Raw genomic sequence first — 18128 nt, forward strand, 5'->3', positions numbered from 1 at the left:
AGAATTCTCAGTTAAAAATTATCCAGAAACAATGTAACATCCATTTCTGTAAACAAGCTGTGTTTGAAGGAATTAGAGAGGGTGGTGACCTTATGCAAGCAGGGCCCTTGCACAGAGGGCTGTGTGAGACATGGGCACCCTACTCCCCAGGCCACGATCGCTGTTTATAAAACACATTACAAGTAGGCAGGGTCTCATTCCCATCTCAAGGTGAAGCACCAGCACTTCTGTCTCAGAAACGCAGGATGGCATAACACCGGCCTTCCTACTATGTTTCTTCCCAGTGATCCAGAGTCAAAGATCTGGCCCTGAAGCCAGGGCCACCAACATCACCTAGGAGGGGCCACGACTAGGTGAGTCACATCATGGGGGCAGCTGCCACATCTCAGAGTCCCTAGACTCTGTCCTTCCAGCCTTCCAGAGGAAGACTTCAGTTAATGTCTGTGGGTTAACAATTCAAATGCAAAGCAGAGAGAATTAAAATAAGAACTGAGATGTCACCAGAAAGGACACATCCGCAGACAGTGCTTTTTGAATTGTGTGCTCGATGGTACTACAGAGATTTGTTTCCTGCTTACACTTGCTGGGCACCTCCTGGAGGGAGGCTGTCCCACTACAGGACAGAGCACTAGAGAGCACAGGAGAGCCTGGAGGGACAGGTAGGCAAGCCGCCGCATCCACTACCACCACTGCAACAAAACAGCACTCAAAAAAGCAAATTGAAAGTGACGTACAGTCAAAACCCAAAACTGCCACTTCCACGTCTAGAGTCGAAGAGAATCAGCAACACTTAAGGCAAGAAAAACACAGTGACATGAAAGCAGGGCTGCAAGGAGACTGAGTGGCAAGTGAGGGAGAACACAAAGCTGCCCCAAGCCTCGGGTCAGTACCTGGAAGTACATCTAACCCACGCTTCTGCTCCAGAACAATTGGGTGATCACCGGGTGACTGGAGACACAGGGAGCATCGATAAAATACCAGTGAGCCTCTGTATGCCAGTGGGCCAGGGAGTCTTGCAAAGCAAAGACAGGCAATTTCGCATATGAGGTTTGTCCACCTTTGACAATAACTTCCCCTTAGCAGCATCTCCATTTCTCATACTGTCATTGCAAAATTTGACCAACACTGGGCTTGACTGGTAGCTACCACTAGTTAGAGTTTAGAGTTAAGTATAGGGAATACAACTAACATGTAGGTTGTACAGTCAGGTATGACAAAATGGTTGTGGACTGGGACTACCTGGAATTGCTCCTTTTAGGATGTGCTGCTTCCAAAGACAGAACCATTACCTTTTATCAACAGGACAAGACACCAGGCAGATTCCCACTTCGAGAATTCTGCACACACCCCCTCCACAGCCTAGAATGAAGCTGGACCTCCAGGGCTGGGGAAGGGACACCTACCAAATAGAGACACAATTGACAACAGCATGGATTCATGCAGAGGATGAGATAACATGGGAGAAAGAGTACGACTACCCCCATCACACACAAAAAACAAAATCAGGCCCTGCACATTGCTCTTTTAAGTGAGAAAGGAAAGAAGTTCTACCATTTCATCCTGTGTAGGGTCGTTGTCAAAAATCTTCATAGGCGGTGGGAGGGGTGTGTGTGACTCTTCATCCGGCTCATCTTCACCCCAACCTTTCTTGCTCTTCTAGAACAAAAGAGCAGCATTAGTTACTGTGTCACAAGCTAAACATGCCAATGGTTCTGGACTTGACATTAACAAAAATAATACATAGGAGGACAGTTCCTCCCTCAACTCACTCCTAACTGTTCAGTCACAATTTCCTCTTTTGAAACATGGATACACCTGCTTATTTCAAATGAGAGTGAGCACCAATGGGGAACACACACACACCCCCCAAAAGAAGCAAAACCAGCAACTATCTATCTTATTGATTAGCAAGAAAAGAAAAAGCTGGAAGTAGTCAGAGAGAGCCTAACTTTTACATTTTTGTAAAAAATGCCGCCAGGCTCAGCTGCCATTTCCAGAGGGAGAAATGGCAGGTAGCATAAAATCACAACAAGAGGGAGTCTGGTTACACATCACAAAGAAGTTCTTAGCTACATTAGTGATTAGAGCAGGATTGTGTGCCAAATAAAACAGGTATCTCATTTCCCCAACCAAAACATATCCAGTGTCTTTTGGTTACAGAATCTCAGCTTCGTCCAGCCTAACTTTGGCTACGGTCTCTCAAACCTTCCAGTACGGGTATTCATTAGTTTTCATGAAGGCCCATTTAATCATTGGCTGACTTCCTGATTAAAGTTTTTCTTTGAGCTGAGACCCTGCCTATTGTAATCTTCATCTGTTCATCTGGAGTAACTCTGGATGGCGTATTCTTTTTGATGTGTGGCACTGCTCAAGAGACTTGAAAACAGCTATAATCTTCCAGCATAGTCCTGTTTCCAAAGTGAAACAATCTTCATTCTTTTATTCTAAATATAAACAGGTCTAGCTGGTTTTAATGTAGTCCTTAGTAGAGGTAGGGAACTAATGACCAAATGACTCCCCTCAGGCCCAGGTCCTATCTCCAAATCTGACAAATGGTTTCTGTCTGCTGGATGTCTTAGGTGCTAGTCAGTTTCTGAATCGACCACAAATCAAACTGGCCAATGTCTTTAGAATAAAATGAATCCAAATCACTTAGGCTCAAGACAACACACTAGTGGAGATTTGAGATGGCCTAGTTGACAAAACCTGAGGAAGGAGACATGTCAGAAGGCCCCCCTGATGGACAACTCTGGGGCCCCATGTAAGTACCTCATCAGCGCTGTCACCCTGAGGGGTTGTCTCATCCCCAGGCTTGGGAGATCCCAGGTCAAAGCTCTTCCGACCATCCCGAACTTTCTTCTGCTTTTTGATGTTTCCATCTGCTTTCCCGCTGTTGAGCCGACGCACAGGACTCGTCAGCCACTTCTTAAGGGTGTTGGTGGAGCGCTTGGGACCCGGGGAACTATGGATGGAGTTCAGGGAGGGCTGGGCCTGCAGGTTGGCCACGGACTCGGACTTGCCTCCATTCTCACTTGAGGAATGAGAGTATGCATCTGAGGAAAAGGGACAGACACAGCCATGTCAGAGGCAGTGAAGGCAGGCCGCAAACCTGGGAGTGAGACAGCTCCATCCTCAGGAAGCTAGGGCACAAGGCAGAATATCCAGGCCAGCTGTAGACCCCAGTCCAGAGAACCCTCTCAAGAACAGCAAGAAAATGTTTGACTCACTCAATTTTTAATGTATGAAGCACCATTCCATACAGGAGTGGGCAGAAGACAGAGACTCCTGCCTTCGTGGAGTTTACATTCTGGTGGGAAACACATATAATAGACTATAACAATAAAATAAGCAAAATGAAAAGTATGACAGGTGGTGATAAGTACTACATCAAAACGTAAAGTAGGGAAAGGGATTAGGGAATGCTGGCGTTGGAAAAGAGGGTACAGGTTGAACAGTTGGTCAGGGACAGTCTCATGACATGACATGTGAGCCAAGGCCTAGTGGTGGTGACGCCATCTGGCGAAGGGCCTTCTGGACAGAAGAGAAACACAAAGGGCCCAAGGCAAGGCCTGGGGTGGCCTTGGTGGAGTAAGCCAGGCGGGATCAGTAAGAAAGGAAGTCAGAAAAGCTGCCGGGAGCTGGGTCAACAAGCATGTGGTGGGCCAGTGTTATGCCTCTGGCTTTTACCTGGAGTGAAAACCCACTGGAAGACTCTGAGCCAGAGTGATAAATATGGCTTATATTTTTAAAGGTCATTCTGGTTTCTATATTGAGGGCAAGTGGAAATAGGGATACTGGTTGGGAGGCTACTGCACTATTCCAGGTGACGGATGTTGGTGGCTTAGAAGCAGGGTGGTCCTAGTGGTTGTTAGAAGTGATCAGATTCTAGAGATGTTTTGCTGGAAGGGCCAATATGATTTGCTGACAGACTGTGCATGAGATATGAAAAAAGGGTCAAAGGTAACTCAGGTTTTGGGTCTGAGGTTAGGACAGGGTTCCTGAGACGTGGAAGAATACAGGAGGAACAGGATTGGGGGAGGGAATATAGGAGTTTAGTTTTAGACATCTTTGAGATGCCCATTAGATACCTGAGTGGAGAAATTGAATAGCAGCTTGCCATCAAGTCTGGAGTTCAGGGGAGAAAGTGCTGGTGAGCTGGAGATAATTGCGGAGTTGTCAGAGGAGAGATGGGGTTGAAGCCATGAAGCTGGGTGAGATAAATGAGGGGCGTGGATATGGATAATGACAAATTCCAAGGACTAGGCCAGAAGCAGGAAGACGAGAGGACCAGAAAGTAGCCAGTGCGGTAGGAGTAAAACCAGGAGGGTGAGGCGTTCTGGAAGCTGCATGTGGAAAATGTCTTACGAAGGGAGAAATTAGCTGTGTCCATTTCTGCTTGATAGGTCAGGAGAGATGACCTAAGAATTAAGTCTTAAAACTGAGCAACATGGACATCATCGGTGACTTTGAAAAAAGCAGCTGTAGTGGAATGGAGGGGGCCATGGCCTCATTAGAGAGGATGCAAGAGCATAGGTGTAAGAAACAAGACAGAGTATAGAGAATTCCTGTACTGTTTTGAAGGCATAGTGATTGGAGCACAAGAGTTTGTCTGGTTTTGTTTTTTAAATCTCAGCATATTGTTTGTAAACTGTATGCCATATAGTGACTATTTTCAATCATATAATATGCTTGCAATAGCCTGAACATTTTATGTGGACTACCATTTCATTCTCCATATAACTTTATGAGGTAGGTTCTGTTATTGTCCTCATTTTACAGAAGAAGAAACTGCAGACTTAAAGAGTTAACTTGCTTAAGGACATACAGCTCATAGGGTCAAGGTGAAATCTGAACTCCAGACAGCCAGACTTGAGCACTAAACTACACTACTGGAGCCGGGTGTGGTGATACATGCCTGTAATCCCAACTACCCGGGAGGCTGAGGCAGGAGAATCACTTGAACCCAGGAGGCAGAGGTTGCAGTGAGCCAAGATCGCACTATTGCACTCCAGCCTGGGTGATAGAGGGAGACTCCGTCTCAAAACAAACAAACAAACAAACAAACAAACACTACTGGGCCTTTCATGTCTACGCCCCCCCAGTTCTCTAGGCTCCCTCTGGATATGGGGTTGGGGATGAGGTTGGAGGAAGAGCAAGTCCAGGGAAAGCCTCACTGCCATGGAAGAATAGACAGGCGAGAACAGGCATGTGGCAGATGTGGGCATGCAGGAAAAGCACATTGAGCAAACTTTATTTAATTTTCCCTAAATCCTTGATTTCTGAATACTCATTAAACTTGGAGGAGATCAGTATTAGAATCTACCTACCTTGGCTTTACAGAACAGTTTTGAGTTATTCAAAAGAAAGCCCTTTAAGTCCACTTCAGATGTCTTCCTAGCTCTCAGTGCTTGGGGATGCTGTTCTTGTTCCTGCTAGTATTGAGAAAGCTGGGATCCCCAGACATTTGAAAGTTGCACAGGAGCATAGGCATGCAAATCAAGATCCTCAGTGAGAACTCCTAAGTAACAATTATGTCATGGAGCACCGATTAGGTTGTCTATTCTAAAGATATATAAGACAGATTTTTATTTTCATAGACCTCTTACCTAGCTGTACATAGACATCCATACACAATGGTAGAGAGAAGCAGAGAGAGAGAGAGAGACAGAAAATGAAAAAGCAAGATTGAGCACGCAAAATAAAGATACATTCACAAGGCTGTATGTGATTAATTGCCAGAGGGCTGGTATGGACTTTAGCTGACAAGTAAGCAGAGTTCAGAGGAGGGTCAGATCAGTGGAGGCGGGATTGATCTGGAAAGATTTAATGGAAGAGCTGTATCTGAATAGAAGGGTGAAGGAATTCCAAAAGGGAGAAACAGCAGGAACAAAAGCACAGAGGCAGGAAAAATGAAAAATAGGTTAACAGCCAGTAATAGATCCTTTGGGTGAAATAAAGATTAGTGGAGAAAGAGAACCTGGATAGAAAAATTTGTGAGAACATTCAATAATAAACCAGAGGAGTATAAACTTTATTATGAGACTACTGGGAAATGACATAAAAAGGGTTTTTGTTGTTGTTGTTGCTTTGTTTTTAATTAATCTTGGCAACTATACACAGTACAGCCCTGGGAAGGAGGAACTAGAACCCAGGAAGCCACACTAGGGCTGTGCACAGGGGATACAAAGAAAGGAACGTGAGACACTTCAAAGCAAGAAGTGATACCATTAGCATCTGAACAAATCAAAGGTGAGTTGTCTCTGTGAATGCTGCTGCTTCTCATCATCACCACGGTCTTGGGAGAATACCTGATCAGCTCTGCCTCGCCTGCACATAGGCCCCCTGACAGTGCCAGTTTGCATACTGATACTTAAATCAAACACAGGACTAGGTATTTAAACAAATTATTACAGTGGCTTTTCATATCTACTCAAAGACTGAGTCACCTTTTCCTATAATGACTTTGCCCTACAACTAGACTAGAGGTTCTAATCTACCTGGGAGGCCCTCTGGCCTACATGTAGCCAACAGAGAAGAAATAAAATCCTGAAACAGGGTGAAAGGATATGGCTGGGCTTGGTGGCTCATGCATGTAATCCCAGAACTTTGGGAGGCAGAGGTGGGCAGATCACTTGAGGTCAGAAGTTTAGGACCAGCCTGGCCAAAATGGCAAGACTCTGGCTCTACAAAAAAAAAAAAAAAAAAAAAAAAAAAAATTAGCCAGACATGGTGGCACATGACTAAAATCCCAGCCACTTGGGAGGCTGAGGCATGAGAACAGTTTGAGCCTAGGAGGCGGAGGTTGCAGTTAGCTGAGATCACGCCACTGCACTTTAGCCTGGGCAATAGAGCAAGAGAAAGAAGAAAAGAGAAGAGAGAAGAGAGAAGAGAGAAGAAGGAAGGAAGGAAGGAAGGAAGGAAGGAAGGAAGGAAGGAAGGAAGGAAGGAAGGAAAGAGGGAGGGAGGGAGGGAAGGAAGGAAGGAAGGAAGGAAGGAAGGAACGAAGGAAGGAAAGAGGGAGGGAGGGAGGGAGGGAGGGAGAGAGGGAGGGAAGAAAGGAAGGAAGGAAGGAAGGAAGGAAGGAAGGAAGGAAGGAAGGAAGGAAGGAAGGAAGGAAGGAAGGAAAGGTGAATGGATGCTTTTGCCAATAGACAGCTGTCTCCAGTGGCTACAACTGGCTGGTCTCATGGGCACCAATCTCAGGCTTTCTGAGCCTTGACCCTGCTGGAACTTTTTTAGATATTGCTAGAGTTTTGTGCATAATTTGGAAAACAGCGGCAGAATATTTGTATTTGGAAGCATAAAAATTGAGCTTCTAAAATTCTCTGGTATGAAGGATAACTCATAGGGTTGCTATACTCAGGGAATATTAGGAGATCGACTAACTTGGTTGGCATCCCTTTAAGGAAAAGGTTGTAATCTTATCTCAGAAAATTCCTTGCTGGCTGTGGTCTTGGGTGTGTTGACATTGTTTCTGAAGTGTTTGGTGTGGGTCAAACTACTGTTCTCAGAAGGTTGGTGATAAACATCTTCAGAACACTGGTAATAGAAGCAGAACCTCTCTGCTATCTTTCTGCTGATAAGCTTGCAGAAGCTTTTCATTCACTAGACCCCTGTGATTCTATGCGGCTTTACTGAATCTAAGCCTTCAAGACTTATCATCAGCACTTCATGTCAGCAGAACTAGAGGCCTGGCCACATTAACTGTGCCTTGTGTTACCAGGCAAGACAGATGACTAAGATTTCTGTTCCATGGCACACCATGGCCTGGTTTTGAGATTCACAAATGCACATTTTGAATGACCATTCCTCTTCCCCTATTGTCATTTACTTCTGCTTTTTTTGCTTTCTGTGAAAATTAATGGCAAGAGTACAAAGTACAAATTAAAAACCAAGAGTAATCTCAATTCTGTTGTTTCAAGTTTGTTCCACTCAAACAACTGGAGCCATGCAACCATGGCCCAAGTAATGGGAATCTCAGAGCTGGAAGCAATGTAATTCATCAACTAGTTGATGTCCTGACTTGGGACAAGACCATTTCCAAGACACTTTAAATGCCTGGTTATAAAGGAATGTGGCATCATTTAGATTAGAAACATCTACTTAGTTAATGGCTTCTTCAGAGGGATTGGCATGTTATGCTCATCCCATCTTTTTTGGAAAATGGCTGCCATTAGCTGTGGGAGAAGTTATTTTACTATCTTTCTAGATAAAACAGTTAAGTGACAGATTTGGAACATCTACAACAATAATATTGTTCTCTCATCAAATCATCCCAAGTCCAGGCAGGTGTTATTTATTAGGATTCCCACCTTAGGAAACAGAAAATGAGACTGTTTTAGGAAACTGAGGCTCATAGTGACTGGTAAAGGCAAGACTTAAACCTAGATCTGACTCCACCACACATATATTCAATCTTATCTCTACATCCATGTTCACTCCATGTGCTCCTTTCATCTTTACCATTATTATAGAAAGGAGCATCAAGTTGCTTAAAGGTTTATATGTGGAAAAGCGATTGTCACAAACCAGTAACAAAACTAGTACCAACATCTAGGCATCCCTAGGCCTATTCTAGGGCTCTGAACCAACGCTTCCTCTTTAGCAAAGAGGCTTTAAAAACTTCCCAAAGACCAATGACTGGCATTAAGTAAATGGGAAGAGAAATGAATCCCTGGACACTGCAAATAATAAAGAGTCCCTAATGTTCTGAATTAAAAAAAATATTTTCTGAAGCTAATTATATCATGAAATAGTTTTAAAATATAGAAAAATGTAGAAAAAAATTGACATGTATGCACCCATCACCTAGATATAGTGTAAACATTTTTCCATATTTACTTTAGGTTTTTTAAAAATAAAAGATTACAGATATAGTTGAAGCCTTTTATGTTGCCCAGTTGCAATCCTATTCTCTACTTGCCCTCATCAGAGTTAAATTCTCTTCTGAAGCTGGTGTGCATCTTTCTTATCCATGTTGTTAAACATTTACTTTTATGTGAATATAGTATTATTTTGTGTTTTATATTTTATATAATTATCATAATGTAGGTATCACTTTGCAACTTCATTTATTCAAAATTATTTGAGATTTATTCATGTTCATATATGTAGATCTAGTTCATTCATGTTAATTTTTTTTTTTTTTTAAACAGAGTCTTACTCTGTTGCCCAACCTGGAGTGCAGTGGTGCAATCTCAGCTCAGTGCAACCTCTGCCTCCCAAGTTCAAGCGATTCTCCTGCCTCAACCTCCGGTGTAGCTGGGATTATAGGCGCACGCCACCACACCCTGCTAATTTTTGTATTTTTAGTAGAGATGGGGTTTCACCATGCTGGCCAGGCTGGTCTCGAACTCCTGACCTCAGGTGACCTGGCCACCTCAGCCTCCCAAAGTGCTGGGATTATAGGTGTGAGCCACTGTGCCCAGCCTCATGTTAATTGTTGAATAATATTCTTTCATAGGTTATATCATAATTTTGTAATATCTGTCCCTAATGATGAACATTTGGGCATATGGAGATATAGATAGAGATAAATAGATATATAATTGTACGAATCTGTTTGCATGAGTGTGAGAATTCTTCTAGGCCAGTGCTTCCCAAACTGTCTGTGGTAAAGAACCAATTTTACTTGTTTCCAATCTATTTTGGACCATTACTTTTTTTTTTTTTTTTTTTAAAGAAGATAGAGATGGTGTCTCACTATGTTGCTCAGGCTGGTTTCAAACTCCTGAGCTCAAGGGATCCTCCCACCTCAGCCTCCAAAGCGCTAGGATTACAGGCATGAGCCATCATACCTGGCCAGACCAATACTTTTATGAAATATATCACACTCTTGGATGTTGTGGAACTGTCAAAACCCTCTTATTTTCTGTGCTCATCTCACTGTGGATTGGACTTAGTTCAAAGACCCTGGCTGTCTGTAGGTCACACACTGAACAGCACTGCTTTTACTCTAAAGCATAAATCTCCAGGTGGAACTGCCTGGCTCTACCACTGAGCAGCTGTTATGACTCTGGGCAGGTTACCTTGGTTTCTGTATCTCTGTATCTTGGTTTCCTCACCAGTAGGGAATATCAGAACCTATCTCATAAGGTTGCTCCTAGGATTAAGAAGTTAATATTTGTAAAGTGTTTAGAATAATGTCTAGACCCAGAGAAGCACCATTTAAGCATTTGTTAAATAAAAATTAATAAAACCATAAAAACCTCCCCTAATTCCATGATTGACTTTTTTCTGTGTATTCATTCATTCATTCCATCTGTGTGTTCTTCCACAGGCTAGTCTCGATATGTTTTTTTTTTTTTGTTTTTGTTTTTGTTTTTTTTTTTGAGACGGAGTCTCACGCTGTTGCCCAGGCTGGAGTGCAGTGGCGCGATCTCGGCTCACTGCAAGCTCCGCCTCCTGGGTTCACGCCATTCTCCTGCCTCAGCCTCCTGAGTAGCTGGGACTACAGGCGCCCGCCACCGCGCCCAGCTAATTTTTTGTATTTTTAGTAGAGACGGGGTTTCACTGTGGTCTCGATCTCCTGACCTTGTGATCCACCCGCCTCGGCCTCCCAAAGTGCTGGGATTACAGGCTTGAGCCACCGCGCCCGGCTAGTCTCGATATGTTAAGCATCAAAAGTTTTAGCTTCAAAGTTCTATGTCTCATGAAAGCAAAGAAAAACCTAATATTACCAGTTGCCACCCAGTGATAGATTCTCCCTATCTCCAGTAAGTAATGATAGCTCTTTAACTACTCCTAAGACCAATGCCTGAAGTCTCTTCCTAGAATAAGGTAGCCTCATCCTTTGGCTATCAGGCAATTTTCCCCCTCCCTCACCATTTGGAAGTTTAAGCAGCACAGGTTACTCTCTGAAGATGACACCTGCCTCCTTCTATCTACAGGGGTATCTCTCAGAATGGGAGCCTCTGAAGGACTCTATGAGGAGGTAATTGAACAACTGTTGAGATTATTGTGTCAGATACCATCTTGGGGTTAGAATAAGCACATCGATGTTGTTAGCCTAAGCCTTGGGACAACAACTCCATGATTTCAGGTATTTTAATCACAGTACAGTAATCTCCCCCTTATCCATGAGGGATGCAGTCCAAGATCCCCAGTGGATGCCTGAAACTACAGATGGTATCAAACCCTATATATGTTTTTTTCTATACCTATGATAAAGTTTAATTTATAAATTAGGCCTTAAGAGATTAACAACAACAACAACTAATAATGAAGTTGGACAACTATAACAATATGCCAGTATCACTACTCCTGCACTTTGGGAGCCATCATTTAGTAAAATACAGGTAACTTGAACACAAGCACTGCAATACCATGACAATTGATCCGATAACTGAGGCAGCTACTAAGTGACTAATGGGCAGGTAGCACATACAGCATGGAGATGCTGGACGAAGGAATGATTCAGATTCACATCCTGGGCCGGATGGAGTAGGATGGTGTGAGATTTCATCACACTACTCAGAACAGTGCACAATTTAAAACTCACAAACTGTTTATTTCTGAAATTTTCCATTTAATATTTTCAGACCTCAGTTAACTGTGGGTAACTGAAACCGCAGAAAGTGAAACCACAGATAGATGGGGACTGTTTTAGCATGTTTCCATGCAACACACATAAGTGCTACCTGCTTCAACTGAAAGTAAATACCAGAATAAAGCCTGGGAGCGCTTGTACATTGAACATATCCTAACCAGTCCGTTGTCTGTGTCAAACATTGTCCTTCTTCTACTTAGGTAGCCTTTCACTAGTGTGATGATTAGTACTGAGTGTCAATCTGATTGGATTGAAGGATGCAAAGTACTGATCCTGGGTGTGCCTGTGAGGGTGTTGCCAAAGGAAATTAACATTTGAGTCAGTGGGCTGGGGAAGGCAGACCCATCCTTAGTCCGGGTGGGCACCATCTAATCAGCTGCCAGAGCCGCTAGAATATAAAGCAGGCAGATAAAACGTGAAAAGACTAGACGGGCCTAGCCTCCCAGCTTACATCTTTCTCCAGTGCTGGATGTTTCCTATCCTCAAATATTGGACTCCACGTTCTTCAGTTTGGGGACTTGGACTGCCTCTCCTTGCTCCTCAGCTTGCAGATGACCTATTGTGGGACCTTGTGATCATGTGAGTTAATAATAAACTCCCCTTTGTGTGTGTGTGTGTATGTGTGTATAAAATATATCTCCTATTAGTTCTGTCTCTCTAGAGAACTCTAATACAATTAGTAGCCAAATAGAAGATACGTGCATAGGCCAGGTGCACTGACTCACACCTGTAATCCCAGCACTTTGGGAGGCCGAGGCAGGAGGATTGCTCGAGCCCAGGAGTTTGAGACCAGCCTGGGCAACATAGCAGGATGAAAGAAAAAAGCAAAGCAAAGCAAAGCAAAGCAAGAAAGCAAGCAAGCAAGCAAGCAAGCAAGCAAGCAAGAAACAGATAAAAAAGAAAGAAAGAGAAAAAAAGAGAAGAGAGAGACAAAGAAAGAAAAAGAGAAAAGAAAGAAACCTGTATAGACATTGGTAGGAACTGAATATACCAGAGATGTATTATATCTGATATAACTCATTTAGAAATTTAATTTCTTGTTTTTAAAGTTTCAACTCATACTTACTTCAATGTTACACCTAAAAAAAAGGCTTCTCCCCTTTCTGGTTTAGTGTACTATTCTGAAATCAGAACACACTGCACACAAGTCATCAAAGAGTGCAAACACAGGCTCTGGCAAATGCTGTATGGCTACATCCACAGGACTGTCACCCAGTACTTTTCTGATCACAAAATACTGACTTAGCCTTATTTCTACTGACCCCAAGACGATTTGGAAGTAGAGAAGGACTACGCTTCCCAGACAGAAAAAGAAGACAGTTCTAATAGTGTTAGGAGCGTAGTGTCCCCAAAGACCAGTAACTGCCTTTGCAAGGGGTAGGCTGGGACCCTAGAGAACAAGCATATGTGTAGGTGGCATCCAAGGCTTCCGTGGATTGTGGGCATCCTAAATATATTACTCACGAGGCTGGCTCACTATTTTCTACACTCGCTTGAGTAGCACAACTCAAAAATGAAAAACTCTGTTTCAATCCATTCTTCTGGAGTTCAATGATGGTATTCAAGCACACCCCAAAGGCATGTCTTCTATATAATGTATCATGTGATTGTTAAAAGACATGGGGCCCAGTTGCTCCATACATACCATACGTGCTTTATCTAGATGGTCAATAGGTCTATAAATGTCCACCTGGTGTTCATCATAATACTGAATTAGAAACTTTGACTCCAAAGGCTGAAATCAGAAGAAACCACAAAGATTTCTAATATCGGGCCGGGCGCGGTGGCTCAAGCCTGTAATCCCAGCACTATGGGAGGCCGAGACGGGCGGATCACGAGGTCAGGAGATCGAGACCATCCTGGCTAACCCGGTGAAACCCCGTCTCTACTAAAAAAATACAAAAAACTAGCCGGGCGAGGTGGCGGGCGCCTGTAGTCCCAGCTACTCCGGAGGCTGAGGCAGGAGAATGGCATAAACCCGGGAGGCAGAGCTTGCAGTGAGCTGAGATCTGGCCACTGCACTCCAGCCTGGGCAACAGAGCGAGACTCCGTCTCAAAAAAAAAAAAAAATTTTCTGATATCCACTAATGATTTACAGAGGGGTCCTTTGACCTTCTGTTCTTTTGTCTTGCTTTAGCTCCAATGGCATAGGAATAACTGCAAACTCACTCATATTGCTTTCATATGGCTTGAGTTGTATAAGGCCAATGTACTTAAATACATCTGTTTGAAGATATTATATACTCAAACATTCCTATTTTCTTTGCTTTATGGAAATAATTTGCTAATATAAACATTATAGAAATATCATATGTACATTTTTGTTCACACTGGAAATTGACGATCTAGAGAAGGGCACATGATGGGAGGGCCAAGGGTGAAAATTTCCTGGGTAGCCAATGGATAAATCTATGTTTGTAAGCATTGACAGCACAAGGCCTGCAGTAAGTATTATTAAATAATATGTCCTGCATGGTATATAATAATACTCTAGCAAAATTTAGCAGAATATAAGCTCCTGGTTGCATATTCAGCTGAGGTCCTAAGGCTATGTACGGTCAGGTCCTGGCATGGCTGGCTTCTCAGCAAACCATCTGGTTAGCCAACTTGGTGCCTGGGCCACTTAGTGCTGGAGAATGAAGATAGCTGCTATGGTGACAGCAATAGGAAATGGCGGGGGCGGGGGGGGGGGGGCGGGGCGGTGCTAGAAATACTGTTCCTTGACACTAGGAAACTTGTTGCCCTTGCAATTACTCTTACCACAACTTTAGACTAAAAGTGGCAGATGCATCTTGGCTCAGAATATTCCGTCTTCCATCTCTTAGTCATTCCTAAGTGTCAAATGCATAGTGCAAACCCCTGCCTCCCACTTACTATGCCACCACTTTTCCAGTGCATCCTTTACCAACTCAACATCCTTTACCTCACCACTTTAGCCAGACTTAACTTTGTGTTTTTATAAATTTTGTACAACTGAATCCTTATGCATTTAGAACATCTAGCCGGGCGCGGTGGCTCAAGCCTGTAATCCCAGCACTTTGGGAGGCCGAGACGGGCGGATCACGAGGTCAGGAGATCGAGACCATCCTGGCTAACACGGTGAAACCCCGTCTCTACTAAAAAATACAAAAAACTAGCCGGGCGCGGTGGCGGGCGCCTGTAGTCCCAGCTACTCCGGAGGCTGAGGCAGGAGAATGGCGTGAACCCGGGAGGCGGAGCTTGCAGTGAGCTGAGATCCGGCCACTGCACTCCAGCCTGGGCGGCAGAGCGAGACTCCTTCTCAAAAAAAAAAAAATTTAAAAAAAAAAAAAAAAAAAAAAAATAGAACATCTATATCTATTTTTTCCCATTAAAAGTACAAAAGCAAGGGCCATATCTTAGTTCATTTCTAGTTATTGTCCCCCTTCTTTTCCCAATATGGCTGCTCCTGTCCTGGCAGAATGTGTACAGAAATCTGAGCCACAGAAATGATTCCAGATCCACTGGCATCCACATAGGGCAGGGATCCTTCTCATCTTCAGAGCCCATTGGGACATTGGCCCTCAATAGGAATATCTCCAACAGGCAATCTCCACAGATTGAAAAGTCAGCACCTCTGGCTTCAAATTAGAAGTCTCCTAAATTTTGTTCTAATTCAGTGCAGATCTCCTTCAACTACTGCAGGCTCCTTCAGTGTTGTCCTCCCCACCACCCCGGCCCCACGCTTTGGCTCCTGTTGGAATGGCATTGGAATCAGAGGATAAAATGAAAGTTCCCAATTGACTGTCCTCAAGGTCTCCTCGACCTCAGGTTTTCCTGTTAATCCTCTGAGTCAGAGACAGAGGGAGGAAAGCCCTCAAAGGGCAATGAACTCCACCCTCTGCCCCTAGATAAGCATGTCCTGAAAACACAAGGCTGCTGCTCTGATAGACTGCCATGCTGACTCACTGGACTCACTGCCCCATCTAGCTGCCTCTGGAAGTTAATGGCAAGAAAATTCTCTTTATATTCCACCAGTGGTGGATTCCGAAGCTTGATATGTGGGATCAAGTAAAAGTCAGTGAAAGCAGATCTGCTGTTCTCCTAAGAGAAAATATTCTAGATATTAATTCAACCTACACACCCATTTACTTTTGCTAGACTTTGCTGCAGTTTCTGGAGAGGGAACACACATTTCTTCTAAGCTGTGGAGTAGAAAACTTTCCCAAAAGACTTCCGAAAAGTTCAAAACATAACCACCAAGGCCGGGAGTGGTGGCTCATGCCTATAATCCCAGCACTTTAGAAGGCTAAGGCAGGAAGATCAATTGAGATCAGGAGTTTGAGACCAGCTGAGCAACATAGCGAGACCTCATCTCTACTAAAAAAAAAAAAAAAATTAGCCTGGTGTGGTGGTGCGTTCCTGTTGTCCCAGCTACTGAGGAGGGTGAGGCAGCAGAGTCGCTTGAGCCCAGGAGGTCAAGGCTGCAGTGAGCTCTGATTGCACCACTGCACTTCAGCCTGGGCAACAGTGTGAGACCTCTGTCTCAAAAACAAAACCAAAAACAAAAACCATAGCCACTGAAAGAATACGGTGAAACTTCACAAATTCAGACTGAAGAAAGGGCATATTATATTAGTATAAAATACAGACCTTTCATTGTAAAACAAAACAAAACAGTTTCACTATGAGATATCATCTCATACCTGTTAGAATGGCTATTATCAAAAATCAAGAGATAACAAATGCTGGTGAGAGTGTAGAAAAAAGGGAACTCTAGGACATTGCTGCTGGAAGTGTAGATTGATCCAGCTATTATGGAAACAGTATGGAGGTTCCTAAAGAAATCAAAAATAGAATAATCGGGCCAGGCACAGTGGCTCATGCCTGTAATCCCGGCACTTTGGGAGCCCAAGGCAGGCGAATCACTTGAGCTCAGGAGTTCAAGACCAGCCTGGACAACATGGTGAGACCATCTCTACAAAGAATACAAAAATTAGCTGGGTGTGATGGCATGCATCTGTAGTACCAGCTACTCGGGAGGACCACTGCACTCCAGCCTGGGCGACGAGAGTAAAACCCTATCTCAAAAAAAAAAAAAAAAAGAAAAGGAAAAAGAAAAAAAAAAAAAAGAATTATCATATGACCCAGTGATCCCTCTTCTGAGTACATATCCAAAGGAAATGAAATTACTGCCTCATAGAGATATCTGAACCCTTATGTTCATTGCAACATTATTCACAGTAACCAAGACACAGCAACCATCTAAGTGTCTGCCAACAAACCAAGGAATAAAGAAACTGACATATATATTTATATACACACACAATGAAATATTATTCAGCCTTTAAAAAGAAGGCAATCCTGCCACTTGCACAACATGGAGGAACCTGGAGGGCATTATGTTAAGTTGAAATAAGCTAGACATAGAAAGAAAACTATTGCATGATATCACTCAAATGTGGAATCTTAAAATATATATATATATACAGTGATGGAAAATAAAACACTGGTTACCAGGGGCTGGAGTAGGGGGAAGAAACAGGGAGATGTGGGCCAGAGGATACAAAGTAGCAGATAACTATTTATATGTATCATATAACATCATGACATATACCTTAGATATATACCATCACATTTATTTTAAAATAAACAAACAAGAAGTGCTTACTATTTTCAAGTGATGGCCAGCAAGAATTAGTGGATAAGTAGGAACTGAGATTGCCTGAAATCTGCACTCACCTACGGAAGACATCTCACGCACAAGGGTCATCTAATTATGACACAAGGCTTCTACCAAGTTCCGAGGCTGGAGAGGGCGCCTTCTCCTGGATTTATCTCTCCGCATGCAGCCCTCCCAAGCTCCATATCTGGCAGGTAAGCCCAATTTCCCTATAAATGAGGGCCACTCCTGAGTCCATGGTATATCTTAGGCCTTCAAACAAGCCCTCAATGAGCTCTGTAAAGCATTGTTAACTCTATTAGCTTACCTAGTGACATTTTCTCCTTTTCTTTTCAGATGGTATTAACATAAACAAGTTCAGCTCTAGTAATAATCACAAAGACTCAAAATAGCACTATACAAATGACTGTATATGACTGAAGACTCTCCCACAGAATGGGCAAGGCTGACTTCCAGTTTTGTTCTCTGACCAGCGGACTTTTCATTCAGTAAGATTTCTGCACTGATATTTTCTTTCCATTCCCACTGTCACTCAGATAGTTTAAACCTATTTGCTTTAACTACATAACAGCTCCAGACTGGTCTCTCTGCCCCCAGTCTTTTTCTCCTATCCATTGGATATATCTCTGCCACTAGAGCAATTGTATCACTTTGTTCAAATCACATTCAAAACTTCATCAATAGTATCTAATTTGTCAGCCTACCTTTTCATGGTAGTTCTACCATCAGGCCTGATCTCACCTTGCCTGTTCTCTGAGTTTCACTTTTCAATAATCCCAAGTTTTCAAACTGTGGTCCCCAGACCAGCAATATCAGTGTCATCTGGGGACTTGTGGGAAATGAAAATTATTGGGCCCTACTCCAGAGCTAGTGGATCAGGAACTATTGGGGTAGCTTAGTATCCTGTGCTTTAACAAGCTCCCCAAGTAATTCTGCAGC

General features: G+C 43.3%; 1 protein-coding gene across 15 annotated transcripts in view; it reads right to left on the reverse strand.

The window, feature by feature from the left end:
* KALRN (kalirin RhoGEF kinase) overlaps positions 1-18128 on the reverse strand; it is a 693044-nt gene that overhangs the window by 86804 nt on the left and 588112 nt on the right. For 10 of the 15 annotated variants that reach the window (XR_013414358.1, XM_015130033.3, XM_015130034.3 and 7 more), the window contains 2 exons: positions 2770-3053; positions 1552-1656 (listed from right to left, as the gene is read on the reverse strand). Coding sequence is in view for 14 of the 15 variants with exons in the window: in XM_015130033.3 (XP_014985519.1) it covers positions 1552-1656; positions 2770-3053 (389 nt within the window). In the remaining variant the exon portion in view is untranslated. The remainder of the gene's footprint in view (positions 1-1551; positions 1657-2769; positions 3054-18128) is intronic. The other 5 variants (XM_028844557.2, XM_028844574.2, XM_028844573.2 and 2 more) reach the window with 1 other exon arrangement.

This window comes from Macaca mulatta, chromosome 2, assembly GCF_049350105.2.
Source record: "Macaca mulatta isolate MMU2019108-1 chromosome 2, T2T-MMU8v2.0, whole genome shotgun sequence".
Lineage (NCBI taxonomy): Eukaryota > Metazoa > Chordata > Mammalia > Primates > Cercopithecidae > Macaca > Macaca mulatta.